Below are 21,071 nucleotides of genomic sequence, written 5' to 3'. Positions count from 1 at the left end.
ACCTATGACTATTCCAACTTCTTAAATTTAGAGCATTAGAAAATCATACATGTAGACTCCAACTCAATGCCATAGTGAAGAAAGCAGAGTTCAATAGTCGGCTGAAACAAAAGGAAATACACGTGTGACCAAAGAGAAAGAAAGCTAGGGTTTTATTTATTTAATTTTTTTTTTAAGCTTAACAAGGCTCATATATATATATATACTTATGTCACCTCACTTGGGCTTTATATTCCAAATTATATATCTCATTTTTAATATCTTAGGCCCAGATTAATATAATCCATTTAATTGTAGGTCTCTTTTATAATTTAAGTATAATAATTAAATTGGTATAAAAAAAATACGTGGTGTTACACTAGTAGCTACTGGTTGCTTGATTCTGCACAGGCATTATTAACAAATGCAATGCACAAGAAAAAGCAAGGTTTTTGTACAATGAGAATGAGGGGTGGTGAAGACCAAGACTTCACTCCCAAGTCTCCTACCATCATCAAAATCAAAAGTTTTTGTTTAATCAAAGTCATTATTTCCAAGTCCACCAATGACTGAGGAGGGGAGTGTGGACAACCCAACAAATATTCTTCTTTGTTACCCACCTTTTCCTTTTCCGCACCTCGTTAAAGGCCCCACAAAAGCTGGAAAAAAAAAAAAACCCCTCTCACTAAGCAAAGTCCTACTATACACTCTACAACTCTATCATGGTATGTACTATGTACTAATAATTATTGTAAATAAAGTTCTCAACTTGGTTTGCCTTATAAAAGGCAATGTGATAGCGTAGCTTAGGATCTGGATTCCTTTGTAGTTCTAGACCTATTCCTAGTAAAGGTAGTACAAAAAAGTCTCAGTCAAGCTTTCAGGTAATGGTTTTGTTGATGATGATTCTGATATAGTATATATATTTTTGCTCTGGTGTATATAGCAATCTGAAAGATTTGTGTATCTATTTGTTGTTAGTTTAATTATTTTTTATATGAATAAGCAATTTTTTTGACGTGGGGTTTTGTTTTGTTTTGGTGCAGTTATTTTATTTGATTTGTTTATCGGTTTTTAAGTAATGTGTTTTTAGTTGATGAATTGAAAACGATAAAATAGGGGTCCTTGCGTAAAAATTCTTGTTAGTTCATTTGTCCTCAGTTTATGTTTTACATGATCAGACTTAGTATCCTCAAATCTATGTGTAACGTTATTTTTCATTCTATAAATCTAAAGTATATGTTAGATGCAATGAACTTTGCTATAGTGATAAAGTGATATACGACTTACATCTTAACTTTCTGAGCAATACTCAAAGCTTAATTTATGGTTTGAGTCTTTGCTTTGATGAAATTCTTCATATTGGAATAAGGTGTTACCATTTTCAGGTGTGTCTTTAACGGTTTCTACCTTGCGTTATTTGCCATTATTGCACTTGAATTTTGACACATTGATCTGCATCGCTAATGTTTTTTCAGAAATAAAAATGAGTGCCAATAGTACATTGGAGCATATACTCAAGGAAATACTTGAAGTGCTCAAGCCCAAGCAGGAGGATTTGGCGACACGGGCTCAAGTCATTAGTGAACTACGAAGAGTTGTTCAATCTGTGCAAAGTTTGAGAGGTAATTTGTACTTTCATGGTTCTGTCAAAAGATTTTTTTTTTTAATAATTAAAATCAGTAAAACTTCGACGATTTGCAATTGAAGATACAAGTTGGTGGGAATGGTAGGATTCCATTCTATATCCCATAAAAATTTATGCACAGATCCATCCATTGGAAGGGTTCACAGCTCATGTTAAAAGAGGGAAGCTTTTTGATCTCTGGAATTGTGATACTGGTCGACTTTCATACTATGAAAAAACATATAGTTGACTTGTAAAAAAAATTTCCAATTCAATGGGCTGTTAGGTGGCATTTAAGGTGTGTTCTAGTTGTCATTAATTGATCTATGATATATATTTAGTAAAAAAGCCTGCCAAAGAATCATGGCTGCTGTTCAACCTGTTTGGGTTGTGGGCTTTGTGTAGAGGGCGGGGGGAGCATTTGATAAAATTTAACCTATGGTATTTGCTCTGAGATGACTTTATATCATCACTGGCCAGTACATTGGAGGCATTTGTGATCAAATTTAACCTAGTGGCCATGGTTTTCTTTAAGATGTTGAAATGCTGTAGTTTTGAATTCACTAATATTTACATGAGCACAAACCGTTTGGCCCATATCTATTGGATATTTGGTTGGGTCTTAAAATGTGAAGAGGGAGCTGGCAGCTGGCAATATAGTTCTGCAGGTGGCGTGGCACATTGGAGGGTTTTTTGAGCATGAGTGACTGGTATTATGCGACTAATAATTAAGTGACTTTTCTTTTTATTTGGAAAATTAAGCACCTTCTTCTCTTGGCTCTTCGAACTTTTTATTTTTTAATAAATAAGATATTTTATTATATGAAAGGAGAGCTCATAATGACGAGCTTCGTTAAAAAAATTATAAATGGACAGCCATATGGTCCAAAAACTCAACTAAATAGTTACATGAAACCCCCTCAATCATAGTGCGATATTCAAACAAAGTTCTCATAAAACTACTCTTAATATCCTGCGTCGATTTCTCTTCATCGCCAAAAGTCCTATAGTTTCTCTCTCTCCAAGTGGTCCACATAATATAATGAGGACTAGCTTGCCACACAGCCAGTTTTGACCAACCAAACGCTCGTCTCCATGAAAACATCAAGTCTATCACCCACCTTGGCATCACCCATATCACTCCAAATGCTAAAAATGCCAAGTACCACAACTACACTTGCACATTATACACTCATTAACAGCCACCATCTTCCTCTTAACATGATTATCCCAGGCTGTTGTCCACACAAAGAAAGCCACCTTATGAGGTACCTTGCTACCCCACACACCTTTCTAAGGATATGCAGATGCACATGTCTCAAACCCTCATAATAGAATCATACACTAGACCTCCTTGTTGGTATTAATCCAAAATTTCCTGGCTTGCTAAGGACATTCCAAGTGGCACAACAGGGAAGTTAAACCTGTGAAGGCACGGGTACATGGAAAATGACCTGGGGGCAAATGTAGCAGATCCCATGGCAGTTATTGACCCATATAAGTGTATGAAATAACGACGAGTGTCAATTTTCAAGCTCAGGGAAAGAAAGACACTTGGAAGGAACAACTGTCAATTTTCATCTAGCCTCAAGTATAAATGAGGGCTGATTCTCTAGAAAAGGACACCATTATTCACTGACAAACTTGCTTATACAGAGACCATATCATTCCTTGTAATATTAGTTCCTTAGGAGATTCTCTCGTAGTTCATAGGGCTTAAAAGGTGTTCATGCTTGTAAGCGCTTTCTTGTAATCTTGTTACTCAATTTAGTCTTGTTTATGCAAGTTTATTTTAGTTAGATTCAAGTTTTAGTTGTTAGTTCTGTTTCATCCACAATGCATTATCTTCAATTTGATGTTTTAGTTATGTTCACTGCTTTGCATATTTTACCTTCAAACTGTTTACTGCTTAGATTGATTAGACTTCGAATTGCTCTGTTTGGAATCGGGTATAGTGTGATCATGAATAGCCTAGTTACTTGGAATCCAATGGCACCTGATTTTACTAAAAGTTTTGTCCTTGTACATAGTTCCTTAGAATATAATTTATTTACTTTCTGTAGTTCATTGTTACCTGCATTTCATCCTTCAAGCCTAAAAAGTCTCCCTCACCCCTTCTAGCTCCCAATCTTGAAAGTCCCAAAGGAACTTAAGTTGCATATTTAGAATTCCCGACCTATATGTCTACTGTGTTATAGACGAAACTAGTTTCAAATTATCTTAAGATTCTGTCTCAATGACATTTTTTTATTTTTCTGGAACCTAAGTTCTTTTGAATGTTGGTCTTGGTGAGGAAGCTTCATCTCCATGTGCATAGAGATAGGAATTCCTTAAAGGGGATCCATCTTTTCTGACTTGATACAGGATGGCTGGGCTAGAGTTGTTGTAGTTTAATCCCCATAGAAAAAAGGTAAAGATGATGTTGCATGCTACAAAGACTTCTGTAGGTTTTTAGCACCATATAAATATTTGTCTTCATTGTTTTCCTTTTTTTCCCTCAATCCAAGACAAGTAACCTAAAGTAAAGATCATCAGATTAAGCGAATTTTCCTTCTGGTTTCTTCTTTCTCTGCATTTCATTTGTTGAGTCATCATGAACTTTTATGTCTTATTTACATGAGGAATAATTCTTGCCATTAGTTAAAAAAATTTATGATTAACAACATAAATTAATGACCTGGCTCAAACAGGGGCAGCAGTGGAGCCATTTGGGTCATTTGTGTCCAATCTGTTCACAAAATGGGGTGACGTGGATATCTCTATCAATTTACCCAAGGAGGGTGGATATATTTCATACGTTGAAAGTGACCGCAAACAAAGATTACTTGTGGATTTGCTAAATCCTTTGAGAGGTAATTTGCTTTGACTTCAAGCATTTTTAGTTTCCCCACCTCTCTCTCTCTTAGATGCTTGTATTCTGTCACTTAGGCATAGAAGTTTCAGAAAATCCATTGTTCTTATATTTTGCACAATCTCTCTTGCACGTTTGTTAACTTAAGTTTTTGCTTTATTGTAATTGCTTGTCTCCAGACTCCAGTGCATGTCTCGAAATACACGTTCTCGCAATTGGGACACTTAATCATATGGGCCAAAAGTATTTATGAATCCTGGAACTTATCTTAAAAAAAAAAGAAAAAAAGATTATGTGTAAAGCTGGATATGAACTGTAATTTATATAAAGTGCAAATTGGGAAACTTCAGTCAGTGTACTATCTTCACCTTTTGCAATTTTTTCTTACAGAATTTAGTAAAACTTTATGGGTTGTGGTAACGGGCACGTAAGTGGCCGTTAACAACATACTTTGAGTAAATTTTTGGGTAATTTTTTAATTTTTGGTAGTTTTTAGTTTTTGGCAATTTTTTTTTAATACTTTTTTTGACAATTTTTTTTTTCTTTTTTTTAAGTGAAACACAAAAATAGAAACTTTAACAAATACTAGGTGGTGCTTGTTAACATTTTCCAAACTTTATTGAGTGTGCAGACTAGTTCTGAAAGTTTAGTGTCTCTGTAGTTTGTAATTATGTTGTACAGCAGACGTTCAAGGTCATTTTTCCGGTTTGTAATAGAAAATGTGCAAGATTCTTTTTTTCTTTTTTTTTATAAAGAAAAACTAGTAAGTTTTCAGTGCATCGCACGAATACTGTTGTAATGTTTTATGTAAATTTGTTTTTGAAAAATATTAGACATATATTATAACATATTTATTATAAAACTTTGTTAGTAATGAATTTATCATAAAAAGTAACAATTATAAATTGCTCACATAAGTCTATTATAATTATTTTTGTTCAAGTAATGAGCAATAATTAAAACAACTTGGAGTAATATTGTATAATAATAGTTGATAAAAGCATATTAATTTATTCTATATTATTGATTTTTATTATATGATGTAATAAAAAACTTCATTATGAAATCTTTTTTTTTCTTTTCTTCAATCTTTGTTATTAAGGTATGGTGATGCTTGTTATCATCATCAATTTCTCTATCTTCAACGTTTGAAGTTTAGTCCGTCCATATTTGTTCAATTTTTGAGCTTTCATCATTTTTTTTTCCTTTTGTTGCATCATTTGTGTTAATCACTAATGATTTGGCATCGAGAGATTCTTAATTGGATCTTACAAAGTTTGGACTTTCTCGCTAAGATTTTTCATAGTATTTGTATTTATATTAAATTTCAATGATGTTACAGTTTTTTGTAAATATTTTTATTTTTGTTAATTTTGGAATAGTGCAGTAAAAAGAATTAATATAGCATATTGAATTGTGTTTTTTTTTTCTTCCATACCTTTTTACCATTTGAAGGTGTATCAAAAATCTTAGTAACTATGTAATTTTCAAAACCATCATTTAGATTGAATTCATTCAAATGAAGTAGAGAAATCCATTTTTTTCCTAATTGTTTTTTTCAAATCATGTGGAATTTGTTTTCCAATATCAATATTTTTACAATAATTTAAATAAGTTGTACCTCTGTTTATTTTTCAGCAAAATATCTTGTAGATTCAATTAGAATTTTCTCGACATCTCAATCAAATATCACAAAATTTGTTTTGATAGTTGCATCAAAAACTTCAATTTGCATGTATTTTTGGTATTTCTTGTATATGATCATGTTTTTTACCATTCCGATCATGTTTTTTACCATTCCTATCATTGAATTTTTTTGAAGAAAATATTAAGTTAATGGCATTTTGTGAGATAGTGTATGATATTTATTAGACTTTTTTGTTATTATAAATTTTAAAAATATGCACTTGTCAATTATTTCAACAACCTTAGGGATCTTAAGATTTATATATATTTTTGTTGCATTGGTGCATAAATTGCATAGAATATTATTAATAGACAAAAGCAAATTGAATTGAAATTGGGGAAAAATGAAGACATGATTTCATGATGATGAGATTTTTTAGAAGTATCACCTATACGTGAGGGAGGAAGAAGAGAATTTGTAAGAGGGTAAGAATTTTTGCTTTGATTTACACGTGGGAAGGGTCAAACTTGGGTCATAATATGTAAGGTAAGAATTGACTTGAGTTTTTCATAAGGTTTGGTCTACTTTTAAAAGGTAGTTTATTTTATAGTGAATTAATTTTGGTCTAATGGGTCTAATTGTCAAGAACAGCCCATATTTTATATAATAGTAAAAAGAAATTATTATGATCTATTGGGTAACAGTAAAAAAAACTTAATAAAAAGAGGTAAAAAATGCTAAATTTATATAATAGTAAAAATAAGTTACTATGATCTATTGGGTAACGGTTAAAAAAACTTAATGAAAATTTTTTTGGTCTAATGGGTCTAATTGTCAAGAACAGCCCATATTTTATATAATAGTAAAAAGAAATTACTATGATCTATTGAGTAACAGTAAAAAAAATTAATAAAAAGAGGTAAAAAATGCTAAATTTATATAATAATAAAAATAAGTTACTATGATCTATTGGGTAACGTTTAAAAAAACTTAATGAAAAAAGGTAAAAAAGGTTAAATGCAATATTAGAGTGCCACGTAGCAGGACAGTAAAAAAAAGTTACTATGATCTATTATGTAACAGTAAAAAATACTTAATAAAAAGAGGTAAAAATTGCTAAATTTATATAATAGTAAAAATAAGTTACTATAATCTATTGAGTAACGGTTAAAAAAACTTAATGAAAAAGGTAAAAAAAAGTTAAATACAATATTAGAGCGCCACGTGGCAGGACCTCATACACTCTCACATGAGGTCTCTGCTTATATATATATATTGATTGATGTGCGGGATTCTTTGAGCGGCTGTTTTCATCAATTTGTTTCATTCCTCATGCACGTGCTTAAGTCTTTATTGTAACCATGTTTGAAAAAAAAAAAAAAACTTTTAGAAATTGTGAAGACAAGGACACATAATATGTGGATGGTGTCAATAATCTTTGAAAATTTAGATCCCAGAGTTTTTGATGCGGGAGACACAAGAAAATTATTATTTAGTATTATTTATATTTACAAGCCAATTGTATTTTTATGTTTTAGGTCCTATTAGTTTATTGGGTCATTAGTATTTTAATTTAGAAGCAAGTTACTTTTGTAATAAGACAATTAGGGTTTCCTAGCTAATTAGAATTAGGGTTTAGCAATCCTTTATAATCAACCTATTGTACTCCTTGAGAGATAGTTGATATTTTGACGAATGAAAAAATGTCCATTTGGTCTTTCTTTGGTCTGGTGCTAACTCCAGGTCTACCCTAGGTGCTGACTCCTAGTGGTTTTCCCACTTGGTGCTAACTCCAAGCAAGGCCTAGGTGCTGACTCCTAGGTCATATCCCTTATTTTATTGTTGTTACAGTTTTATTCTGGTTGTCCTGCATCAGTTTTGGTATCAGAGCAAACACCGATTTGTTGAACTTTGAAGCGCAATCAACCCAGAATAAAAAAAAAAAATCACAAAAAAAAATCCAGTGCAATCATTATTTCCTAACCATCGGAATACCAACCACTACAGTAAACCAGATTTCCCAGCCAAGCAGAAAATAACTACAGTCGCCAGCCTTCAAAACCACCGCCGGATACGCTGCTAGCAACAGATCCCTTTTGCACCAGCAACCCACTATAAGCACCTTCCATCCCTGCCTTGCGTTGCCATGACCTTCTCTTGCTCAGTGTCGTTGATCTCAAAGGTAACCCAGTACAGCCCCTTCTACGTTATTCACTTCCTTTAGCCAAAAAAAAAAAAATTCTTTCCAACCCATTTTAGAGACAAACCCTTGCCTGACCCATTTGTTAACAAGCCTAAAGCCCACATTTTACAACACCAGTTTTTTTATTTATTTTTTTTATTTTATAAAAAAATACAAGACCTAGCCCATGAAATCCAAATTTGTCAACTAGCCCAATTCTAGCAACTATTTGGGAGAATAGTCTTAGAAGCCCATTCCAACGACCTGTCTAGAGAACATCACAGCAGCCCAGGTTTTTGTTCCAACTTCCAACTATTTGTTGAAGCACTATTTTAGAGAATCATGGAAATATCAGAAGCACCGTATTTTGATGGTTGTAAAACTAATCCACGGGATTTTGTCAACTGGATGAATGGGATGGAGCAATTCTTTGAGCAAGCAAATTTTGCGAACAACATAAAAGTTAGGTATGCAAAGTTGAAGTTAAGAGGTAGAGCACAATTGTTTTGGAAGAATCTTGAATATTTCCGCTATCTAAATTATGAACCTGCCATTAGTGTGTGAGAAGATATGAAGAAAAGCTTTATGATGAGTATTTGTCACCATACTTTCAAGCTAAGTATCTACCACAATCTTAGTGTGGTACTTTTTAAGTTGAAGCAAATACGATGAATCCTCATTCCATTTCATGTCCTCAGCGCACTTTTGAACAATCTATCAAGGAATTATCTACTAAGGAATTAAAAGAATTATCTGTAAAGCTCATGAAAGATGTTCAAGACAGGATTGCTCAGATGGAGCAAATGAAGACTCAAACCGATTCAATTGGGAAACCAAGGATAATTGATCACAATGAACTTATTGCTACCCATATAGAAGACAACATTGATGATGATATCTTAGTCGTGGAGAATCCTCAAGCAACACCAAAGCCTAATGTTGACACAGACGTACATGTCTCGACAAGTGTTGCTTTAACATGCGTGCAAGGAAATGAATCTATTAAAGAGTAGCAAGGTGAAAAGATGGTTTCTAAAGAGAATATTATGTTAGAGAGTGCACATGATGTGATATTGGAAGCTAATGAATCTGCTTTTGATCAGCCTTTCATGGTGCATGAAGACAAACAGTTTGCTAAAGTGGAGAAAGTGGATAACATAGTGCTTCCAATGGTTCAAGATAAGATTATATTGATTCCACATATTGATTTTTTTATTCTAGAAGAGTTTGACATGGTGGAATTCAAGGTTTTTCTTTTCTCTATGCTCCCTAGGGTGATTCCAGACTTGAAACAAGTATTATTTGTCAGCATCCTAATCCTTCAACACTTTAGGACTCGAGGTCGAGTTTTCTCCAACCAGAAGAGAATAATGCGGGAGACACAAGAAGATTATTATTTAGTATTATTTATATTTGCAAGCCAATTGTATTTTTATGTTTTAGGTCCTATTAGTTTATTGGACTATTAGTATTTTAATTTAGAAACAAGTTATTTTTGTAATAAGGCAATTAGGGTTTCTTAGCCAATTAAAACTAAGGTTTAGCAATCCTTTATAAGCAACCTATTGTACTCCTTGAGAGAGAGTTGATATTTTGACGAATGAAGAAATGCTCGTTTGGTCTTTCTTTGGTCTGATGCTAACTCCAGATCTACCCTAGGTGCTGACTTCTAGTGGTTTTCCTACTTGGTGCCTCATAAGCTTAAGCTTTTAGGTTAAATGGCGTCCCTATATGTTTAATTAATTACTCAATTGGAGGTTCCCAATGTGTTTATTTCCCAACTGAAAGTGCTAAGAGCATAATGCATGATGTAATGCAAGCTTACTTAATTTTTACGGGTTCAACATTGTTCTTCTTTGTTTGATTATTCTTCATTATGATGCCTCTTTCTTCATTTCATAACATTTTTGATCTGCAGGCCAATGGCAGATGGTCCAATTCATCCCTGCAAAAGTTCCAATTCTAAAATGCGAGAGTAGCCATAAGATCTTTTGTGATGTATCAATTGATAACTTGAAGGGCCAAATGAAGTCCAAACTCTTTTTGTGGATCAGTGAGATAGATGGGCGCTTTCGTGACATGATTTTACTGGTATGTTCTTGTAGCAATCTAATATTTGCCATTGTTTGGCATATGATGCATTGTTTCTAGTTTGTGTAGGTCAAGGAATGGGCAAAGGCACATGACATAAATGATCCAAATGGTGGGACTCTCAACTCATACTCTCTCAGTTTGCTTGTGATATTCCATTTTCAGGTAATTCTTTATAATTATTTCTCGTATAATTTATGAAAGGGTTAAAATGCGAAGAGATTTACTTGTTGCTCCATCTCATGCATCCAAAATGTTTGCTTTGGACTTGGATTGCTTAATGTTATTAAAAAAAAAAAGTATTATACTGTTGCATCAGTCTTGTTCCTTTTATGATTAAAATATGTTGTCTTGTTATGAGAGGCCAAGATATGTTCTTCCTACCTACATATTTTGATTTATGTATATATATTCTTGAGTTGGTCTGGTTTCTTGTCTTCGCTTCCATGCATTTTGAAATTTACTGATTCAGTTCTGACAAGAGGTAGGAAGATTTAATTTTCTTTCAGACATGTGAACCTGAAATTTTTCCACCTCTTAAAGATATATACGCTGGAAATGTTGCTGATGATCTTCAAGGTAATTTTCATCTTTAATCTTAAGCACAAAACATCTATGTTGTTTTGGAATCTTACAGTGGTGGAGACATAAGCTGAGTCGTACTCTTTTCTCTGAACACATTAATATTTTTCTATTTTGCATGCTGTTATTATTATTTTTTTTTTTGGGGGGGGGGGGGGGGGGGATGGGTGATTTAGAAGGCCGATTGCAGTTTTTTTTTAAAAAAAGGCTATTTTGTTTGGGACAGGATCAGGTCAACTAGGTTCTAAGGAACATATTCCTATGTCCCAGGTTCATATGAATCATTTTCTTTCTCTCTATGTTTGGGTTTGGTGTTTCCAAATTTTATACCGCCACATTTACACTTTAGTGTGGTGTGGTCCAAAGGTCATGGAACCGGGGTTTTTGTTTCCTCTTCTGTTATCAAAGCCATATGATTGGTTTGGCTGAGTACTAGGGTAACTGAGGCTTAGATAATAATATTAATGCTAGTATTCTTAAAAGATACCTAAATGGTAATTCTACGGTGCAGTTTACTTGGAAGAGGAGCCATGTAGCATTAGATTGTCTTGTCATAACAAAGTTATATTAAAACATCATATAGGTTTATGAAAGCAGAAATCTCATCTCAATTTAATTTGAATTTTTAGTTAAATTTAATGTTCTTTGGTAGCAGACATTTGTAGATAAATATTGTGTTAATTATATGACCCACGTGACGGTTGTTGGGAGTACAAAATGTCACCAAATCATTCTCTCTTTCTTTCCTCTAGAATGGATTTAGATGGGATAAATCAAACTGATTATATACATGTGCCAATGATGTAATTGAAACAAAGTGTTTGAGAGAAATCATCTACCTAGCAGAACAAAACATTTGGAAAATGAAATAGGGAAAAATATGAGTTCAATTAATGGTAATGTGAGTGGACCAAGTTCGGCCCATACTGGGCTCGGGCCGAGGACTATTGATCCTTGGCCCGGCCTATAGGTGATAGGTCCGAGCTGAACTAACGCGTAAGCCATCAACTTACCATTAAGGAATTTGCCAACTAAGCACGGGCCTTGATGCTTAGTTCAAGTTACAAGGGAATCATCGTGGCGACGAAGCCAAAGTGGACCCACTCCCTAGGGTGGAATTAGACAAGCTGGAACAACAGCTTAAACTCAAAGGGCCACTTAAACCTGGTGAATGATGAGACTCATGCACAGGTAGAATATCTTCCTATGATTACTATCCCACTAATGGAAGAGTATAAAAGGACAGGGATTCAAAGGAAAAGGGGTTGGAATATTTTTACGGGAGAGAAACACGAGAGAAAAGGAGAGACATTCTTAACCAGAATTGGGAAAAGGTGATCTAGCTCAGGACAGCTAAAGGACACCTCAGCCACCTGAGATCCTCCTCAGGTAATCAGGCATTCAGTCATCAACCACCGTTCAATAACCTTCCTCTACTAGACAGCAACTAGATTCCTCCTTGGACCTCCCATTGTGGGCTATACCCTTAACCAGCACACAAATTTGGGGTCCAGGCCCAACTATCCCATCATCGTTGTGGGCCACACCATCACAGTATTGGATTGTAACCTTGCTTTTTTGGGGTTTTTGGAAAAATAGGAGGATTTTGATTTATTGGAGGATTGACCAACTTGGTTGTAATGGATTTGTGGGATAGATGCATTATTTTGAGTTCATGACAGGTTCTCTAAAACAACTTTCTTTTTGGGGGGTGGGGGGTGGGTTGAATGTTATTTCAAGGGGTCCTATTCTCTTATGCCTTTTGTCTTTAATTTGCATTGCTGGGTTGAGCGCTTTATTTTTTGGTTTAATCATGTTTGTCTGTAGAACTCGAGACTATCACTAAAAAAACTTACCTATTGAAATAATCTGTTGAATCAAAGTAGCAGTTGACTAAGGAGGCATATAGTCATGGAACCTGTATTTCAACATGCCTCATGCAGGTCTGAGAACTGTTGCAGAGAGAAATATTGCTGAAGCTTGCGCTGCTAACATAAGAAGGTTCAGACAAAATAAAGTCAGACGAGTTAATCACAGTTCTTTGTCTGAACTTTTCATTTCATTCCTTGCAAAGGTAATCATTTCTGTCATGCTTTCTACCTTAATGAAGAATCTTGGTTGTAGACATTTATATGGTGTTTATCAAATTTCAAGATATATTTGACCTGATTATGCAATTAACGCTATATATCCGGATTTTATATATATATTTTAAAATGTTGATTATGTACCAGATGTTTATATACTCGGAAAGTGCCCTTTTCTTATAATATTTTGTTGAAGTTTGCCTGGTGTCTTCCCAGTATCTTAAGGGATGGCTGCTATGGCATCATATGCGCTTCCTAATGCTATTGATTAGAGATTTTTTCTTTTTTCTTTTTTTTTTTGGGGCGGGGGGGCAGTTTTCTAACATCGGTGTCAAGGCCTCAGAGCAAGGAATTTGTACAAAAACTGGAGAGTGGGTGTACAGAAGGAGCAATATAAGATGGTCGCGGAAAACTGATCCAATATTGGTAACTCTCTCTCTCTCTCTCTACACACATGTACATTATTGTCAGCTCTCACTTTGACATTTCTACAATGCTATTATTACTGCTGCCACTGCTACTGATTTTGTTATTGGCACTGTTGATGGCCGGTAAGATTGAGGATCCTTTTGAGCAGCCAGAAAATTCTGCGAGGGCTGTTAAAATAAGTGAGTTGACAAGGATATCTGAAGCATTTGAGATCAGCCGCCGTAGGCTTAGTTCAGCTGATCAGAATCAGGATTCTCTGCTTGTCACGCTTGTTCGATCACAAGTATCCCAGGAAATTAGATCACGTCTTAGGAATTCAGTTTCTTACGGTGGGGGCTACCAGCCCCACCTAACACATCCACATGTGCACAGGAATGTGAACTTACAGGCAGAAACTCAGAACAAATTTCAGAACTTGAGGTTGACAAGCAATTCTAACAATCCAACCTTGACAGAAACTGTGAACATGTATGGCAAATTTGAGGCATCTGAGTCAAAAACGCAGTACCAATTTCAGAACTCAAGGTTAGAAAGCTGCTCTTACAATCCAAGCATGACAGAAATTGTGCAGGCACAAAGTCAAGGCCAGCACAGGTGAAGACCAAAATCTAATGGATAGGTTTCACCAGTTTTTGATTATTCAAATGGCTTTTTACAGTATAGTTCGTTGTTTCTTTTGAAAGTTTAATGGCACACACATATTGGTATGCAATCACAAAATGAACAAATGTGGGCACCCACATTGATTTTGGCCTATTTTGGATCTTGAAAACATGGAAAGATTTGTAATGTTTATTGATGCTTTGACAAAATTATGTTTCTACTAACCATTTTGATGCATTTTTTGTTGTGGCATATTTTTAAGATCCACATAAAGTTTAAAGCATTCAGGGACAATATTTTTTGCATGACTTTAAGATCTGTTTTGGGGTCATCAATGGTTTACTGTGTCCAGATGGGGAAGAGGGGTGGGGAGGTGGAAAAGGGATGGGGGTATACTCCTCTGTTTGGGTTTTTCTTTTTTCCTGTTGGGGTAAATTACAAATGTTAAAGCATGGAACTACCATGTGCTCTATTTGTGAATTGTGACACTCACATCCCCTGTGGTTAGCTGTATGAAGTATGTCCTTTAAATGGAATCATTGATGTGGCAAGTGGCAACATTGCATATTATGAGAATTGAAGAAACAGATCGTTCTACACTCATATTTCTGATTTCTCTTGAATTTTCTCCTTAAATCCTGATTTGGTTTCTCTCAATTCAAATGGTGTAAAAGGGTAGAGCATTCTTTTCCTTCAATTCTTCCCAATAGGTGATGTAGGCACTTGCCACATCATCAAATTCTAAAGTAACAAAAATGCTTCAAGGAGCTAACTACTAAGGAGGTAAGGTAAGTGTCAAAAAATAAAGCACATAGTAGTTCCTTGTTTTAAAGGTATACCATTGGGGTGATAGCTGTAATATACCATTTTTTGGGAGATGGGGAACAGATTTGTTGGGTTTGAAGGGGCATCTTGGGAATATTGTTAAATGCTTCTTTATTCTGTTAATTCTGGGACCTGGGTGGTGGTTGTTTGTAGGCTATTTATTTTTTTGGTTGCTGAGAAAGCAGATGAAAGTAGAAGAAATTTAAAAATGAGTTTGTGTGATATGTTAATTTAAAAAACGAAAGAAAAAGTTTTAAACATGTTGCAGCCGCAAGACTTGAACCATTTACATTTGATGCAGTTAACGGTTAATCTTCTTTCACTTCCTGTTGAGGTTTCTGTTATTTCCAGTTTAAAGAATCTTAGCTACTTCTCATGTTGGAAAGATATCTTTTTTTCTAAGCACTTGCTATTTTGTGCAAGTGCAGTGGAGATGCTGGAAAATCAAGTCTCTCCATTGGTGGCCTTTTATTGGGAGGCTTGGTAGCTGGACTAGGCTACATGTATGCACCCGAGGTATTGTTGGATTATTTAGCTCTATATATCTTGCTAAAACCCAACCTGTTTGGTGTTGGGTGTCTATGTTTCCTAAGGTTATCAATTAATTAGTGGAGTGGTGTATATGTTTGTTTCATCACATTAATGATTTAAAATATGATTTATTTGGTGGAAGACCAAATAGTGCAAGTATCTTTTTTGATAGTTTTGTATTGGGAGTATTGGGTGTGTGTGTTTCCTTTAAGTTCAAATAAGGTAGAGTGGTGTATATGTTCTTCGACACATTGATGTTACTAATCTTATTTTTGAGCCTTTCACAAGATGGGATAATGTATATAGTTATTTGGTCCAATTAAGCATGTGATATATCAGTAATTAATGGATTGGACCTTGCTAGAAGTTCACTTTTAGGCTATGACGTGGTTAATGTACTGCTTATCTAAGCAACAGCTCAGAGGCTTTTTTTTTCCCCACTAATATATTTGGCCAAAGTGCTGATGACACCAACTGATATATCGTGATTTTACTTTTTGCAGATAAGCAAGGCAGCTGATGGTCTGAAGAAGTTTTTTGATAAATCTGATGATGATTCAGATGTGAGAACTTGTTTCTGCAATTGCAATCCTTAAAAGTTGCTTGTTATCTGTGTTTGCATGTTTGTTAATGTGTTTGGTGTTTGAAAGTATAGTCTTTTAGTTTAAACAAGAGGACTACTCAAGGTTGGTTTCATTAGAAAAACAAGAATAAAAGAAATGTATAATTCTCTCTCTTAGGTTTTTAGGCATCACATTCTAGGGCCTGGGCAAGGCTTGATTTGTATGATTCATTGTGCATAAATAAGCTTTAGGATTTGTATCTTTGCTGCATTGGAACCTTCAAGAAAAGTAAACACTTTACTATAGTTTATGCTAACTTGTATTTTCATCATCTTTTAACTGTGATTGATATTGTTTTAGTTGGGTCATTTATGATGTTTTGCAATGCATTGATACTGCATTGGTCGTGTGATTTATGAATACAGGAACCAAAAAACTGAGAAGCATTTGCAGTTGAATTCTGCCACAAATGATGTTTCTGCTCAGCTTTGTGGAGATGATGCCCCTAATGGAGCTGCAGTGAATTCAGATAAAAGCTGTAGCTTTAACGTCGCAGAATATTTTGTTGAAGTTGCCATATAAATTATTACTACTTTTGTGTGACTAGTACTGGAAAAACAGTGTTTGGAATCTTTTAATCCATTTTGATTTTCTTTTAGTTATGGATTCAGGTTGATTGTGGAAGACTGTATCAGCTATTAAAACTGTCACAATTGTTCGAACCTCTTTGCAAGTAAATGTAATATATTTCCCTACATGTTAGAGAAGGTAAATGTAATTTCCCCTATATATTAGTGAAACAGAAACGATGTGTACTTGGGTTGGAGATTGAAGGATGCAGAATATGTATATGTAGGGTGTCAATGTTCGACCCAACTCGCGAACACGACACAAACCCGACACGGGTTTTTCGGGTTAAGGTTGTACCTTAATGGATTTGGATCTTAAAAGAGTCGACTTGAAAGTGAGACGATAAGAAACGTGTCATAAGCAGGTCAACCCACGAAACCCGCAATAGACACGTTTGACACGTCAATTTATTTGTTTCAACCCAAAACGACCCATTTAATACAACTGATTTAACTCGTATAACAAATAAATATTCATTTTATTTTAGATTTGTCAAATACTTTTTATATCCAACATATATTTTAAATTTAAAAAGAAAAGTGAGTAATTATAAAAATTTACAAGGGATGTAATTGGAAATTGAAACTTTACAAACCCTAGATCTCTAAACCCTACAGACCCTAAATCTCTAAACCTTCTTATAAATATCTAGTTTTTTTTTTTTTTTTTTAAATTTCAGCCATACTACTCACTCTACTATTTTATAATCTCATGCCCAATCCTCAAACTCAAAGTCTCAAACTGGTTATTACTCAAACCTTAGATCTCTAAATCCTACAGACCCTAAATCTCTAAACCTTCTTATAAATATCTAATTTTTTTATTTTAAATTTCAGCCGTACTACTCACTCTACTATCTTATAATCTCATGCCTAATTCTCAAACTCAAAGTCTCAAACCGATTATTGCTCTCTCTCTCTCTCTCTATGGATGATAATCGTAGTCATAGTCAGGATTAGTCTACTGTTTACTCTAATTCTTTCAATATTGATACTTAGCATTTGGCGAGTTCCAAGGATATTATATTTTTGTTGAACTATGTTATTTTTGTTAAACTATGTTGTTTTGAATTTGGGTTGAAGTGTATGCACTTCTTTAAGAGTGTAAAGAACTTATTTCTATATGAATATTATATTCTTGTTGAACTATATTATTTTGAATGTGGGTTGAAGACTTGAAGTGTATGCACTGCTTTTAGGATGTAAAAAAAAAATTATTTCTAGATGGATGTTATATTAAATATTATGTAGGTTGAAATGGGCTGTGTTACATTTGTGTTAACCTAACATGACTCGTTTATTATGCGTGTCAAATGGGTTAGGTCAGGTCAACCTGCCTTATTAACAGGTCAAGTTAGGGTTGAAGGATCATGATACGATTATTAAATGGGTCAAGTTAAGGTAGAGTAATTTAGTCGAATACCCCTACCTCAACACGACACGAACCCGACATGCTAACCCGAATTGACACCTCTATTATAGGCATCATTTTAACCAGGAATTTTACACAGAAATGGTACTGATGTAAAATGATTAAATTGTGGGGTGTTACATTATCTTGTAATGGTTAAAATTTGAAGGAGATTTACTTCTACGATGGTACAATGAATGGTTTAATAGAATTTCACGGTTTGATTTTGTTTAATTAACCAACTCTTACTCTTATTAAAGTCTCAGTTCGGAATACCTGGGATTCGTGTGCCCAAACCATTCACTTCACTGCAATGTGGACTCATCCTTATTATTATTATTATTTTAATTTTTAAAGTTAAATTCACGTCAAAGATCTGACCTTTTGAGCCACGGGTACCATCTGGAGGTTGCAATCACCTTGTGCTCTTCCTGCTGTGATGTCACAGCCGAGGACTCGAGTTTTTGTTTTATAGAGGTGGAGGAACACGAGGAATTGTGGTGGTGATGGCAGTGGCTAAATTTGCCAAATAGCACGTTTTTATAAATAAATAAAAATTAGGAGAACGGTAAACAGATGAAGTTATTTAGTTATATTGCACATTTTTCAGAATTTTTTTTTTTTTTTTAATTTTGAGAAGGTATTTTTTAGAACTTGAATTTGGGGTAAAACTCGAGTTTGACAAACTCGAGTTCCAAAAATGTTCTTAATAACCAAATAACTTTGTGTGTGCTATTCTCTTAATATTTTTCTAAAATTGTGCCATAGAGCAAATTTTGCCCGAAGGCGGTGGTCCGTGGGGTGAAAAGATTGGAAGGTATTTTCAAGAATTTATTTATTTATTTGGGGGTATTTTAGACTTTACAGTTTACATAATTAAATGTTCTTGGTATTAAAAAATTCCATTAAATTTAACTGAAAGAGAAACGAAATGAGGGTATTTGCTCATTTCAAAAACATAAATGGAAAAATTAGTAGGTTTCAAAGATAATGGGGGAAATTATGGAATTTTTTTTTCCAAATAAACTTAAATATCAAACCATTTCGTTAGTTGTCACGTTTTAAAATAATATGGGAAACTAGCATCTCAAGTGTCTAAAACTCGAGTTCCAAGATAAAACTTGAGTTTTTAAGTCTCGATTTGTAAGTGGTGGTGTCTGACGTGAAATGATGTCCACGTGGAACTCGAGTTTTTAAGACTCGAGTTTCACCGTTTTATTTTTTCCTTCTTCCTCTATGCGTTCTTCTTTCTCTCATGCGTTTTGTTTTTTCCTTCTTCTTCTTCGATCTTCAACGCTGCAGATCGGCTCACCCAGATTGTGCCTCTTCCTCTGTTCTTCAGAGCTGCAGATCGGCTCACCTAGATCTTGCCTCTTCCTCTGTTCTTCGGCGCTGCAAATCGGCTCACCCAGATCATGTCTCTTCAAATCGTGCCAGGTTCTTCGGAGCTCCAAATCGTGCGTCTTAAAATCTATTCTTCCTCTATTCTTCTTTAGATCATTCTCGATCTATTCTTCTCCAAAATTGAGTCTTAGAGACTCGGTTTTGCTTTTTAGAACTCGAGTCTTTAAGACTCGAGATCTATGTGGCAAAACCTACCCAGATCAGCAAGTAGAATTCGAGTATTCGAAACTCAATATTTAGATTGAAATTGATCCTTTAAAACTCAAGCTGCTAGTTTGCAATATTCATCCTCACCCATGTCAACTTATTATATTCTTTCCCTCACTAATGCATCCTGCAAATTCCCTTGGAAATTATGAATCACCCCAAACATAAAGGAGGAAAGTGTTTTTTTTTTTTTTTTCGAAATAAAAAGGAGTCGAGTGATATATATATATATATATATATATATATATATATATATATATTGATAATTTGTTCTTTGATAATTCAAACAGTTGGTGGTGGGGATTTAGTATATGCCTGAAAAAAAAATTCAGCTTTCTTTTATAAAAGAAAAAGAAGAAGAAGAAGAAATCAACAAAACTAGCGTAAGCGCGCGCGTGCGCACACACACACACACACACACACATATATATATATATATATATATTTTTTTTTTTTTTAATTTAGCAAAACTTTATTAAAAAATAATTTACCTTTTAGCTTTTTTTTTTTTAAAGAATATTAACAAAATAATTATATATGCAAGTAAGTTGTAAGGACCAAAAATCACGTACAAGACTAGCAACAACAACGTTTTATGACTAAAGGTCCAAAAACAATGAATTTGTAGAGAGGGTAGCAACAACAAAGTCCCCTTATTTATTCCCTTTGCCCTTATTATCTCTGCCCTTACTATCTCAGCCCTATACCTCTCATCTACTCAACCCCCTTTACTGACACTTGTCCATTCCCTCGTAGTCGGTAATGGAGAAAAGTTTTAACTCTGTGCTTTGTACTGTTCAGGTCATTTCCACATTAATGCAACGGATAAAGCTGGTACTCCCTATTCAATGCGGCCAGAATGGTTGGTGTAGAACATTCAATGCAACGTTCATAATTATCCACCCCCACCCAAATATTTGCAATATACCCCATACATCACCAATCTATCTTTCGTCCTTTTCCAGACCATCCCACTTCATCCTCGGGCCCTTAACTTTTATTCTCCTCTACTCCTTATGCCTTCCAGTATGTCTTCGGGTCTTTAGATCTTCGGGTCCTCGGGTCCTCACATAAGTTATCCGAAACTATAGTCCCAAACAAACACTTAAACCTTGGATGTCGTGGCAAGTCTACTGATATTAGATGCACAACTGGCAGTTTTCTCTTTGATATGTGATGGTGCTTTTATTTATTTTTTTAGTGGGGAGAGTGAAGATTTGATCCTAAAAGTCTCAGTTGTAAATTAAAGAAGGTGGCACTATGACAATTTAGCCTCTTGGAGATAGTGACGGAGTTCATTCTCACACTTTCTATAGACAGTAATAAACGCGAAATCATGAGTACCCAAAAAAAAAAAAAAAAAAAAAGCATTAAATGAGAAGTGTCTGTTTTACCAGGACTAGGAAAATTCCCCTTCATATTCTACGTATCTGTTTTTTTTTA

The 21,071-nt window shown here is 34.5% G+C and overlaps 1 protein-coding gene across 1 annotated transcript; it reads left to right on the top strand.

Moving 5' to 3' along the window:
* The first annotated feature begins 690 nt into the window (after nucleotides 1-690).
* Nucleotides 691-16,750, top strand: LOC142640396 (protein HESO1-like). Its single transcript, XM_075814464.1, has 12 exons — nucleotides 691-863; nucleotides 1,458-1,604; nucleotides 4,297-4,458; nucleotides 10,185-10,357; nucleotides 10,427-10,522; nucleotides 10,867-10,936; nucleotides 12,883-13,013; nucleotides 13,342-13,452; nucleotides 13,583-14,049; nucleotides 15,312-15,399; nucleotides 15,918-15,977; nucleotides 16,403-16,750. Exons 2-12 carry the CDS (start codon nucleotides 1,466-1,468, stop codon nucleotides 16,415-16,417), a joined length of 1,512 nt encoding a protein of 503 aa, XP_075670579.1. The 5' UTR covers nucleotides 691-863; nucleotides 1,458-1,465; the 3' UTR covers nucleotides 16,418-16,750.
* Nucleotides 16,751-21,071: the final 4,321 nt, after the last annotated feature.

The sequence above is a fragment of the Castanea sativa genome, chromosome 6 (assembly GCF_040712315.1).
Source record: "Castanea sativa cultivar Marrone di Chiusa Pesio chromosome 6, ASM4071231v1".
Taxonomy (NCBI): domain Eukaryota; kingdom Viridiplantae; phylum Streptophyta; class Magnoliopsida; order Fagales; family Fagaceae; genus Castanea; species Castanea sativa.
Note: the sequence above shows the minus strand (reverse complement) of the source record. Positions and strands in the feature narration are given on the sequence as shown.

Excerpts from the sequence above, each read along its gene's own strand:
- LOC142640396 (XM_075814464.1), top strand. The coding sequence starts at position 1,466 with ATGAGTGCCAATAGTACATTGGAGCATATACTCAAGGAAATACTTGAA. Across the intron at positions 1,605-4,296 it reads ATCTGTGCAAAGTTTGAGAG|GGGCAGCAGTGGAGCCATTT; the intron begins GTAATTTGTACT and ends TGGCTCAAACAG. Across the intron at positions 10,523-10,866 it reads TTGTGATATTCCATTTTCAG|ACATGTGAACCTGAAATTTT; the intron begins GTAATTCTTTAT and ends ATTTTCTTTCAG.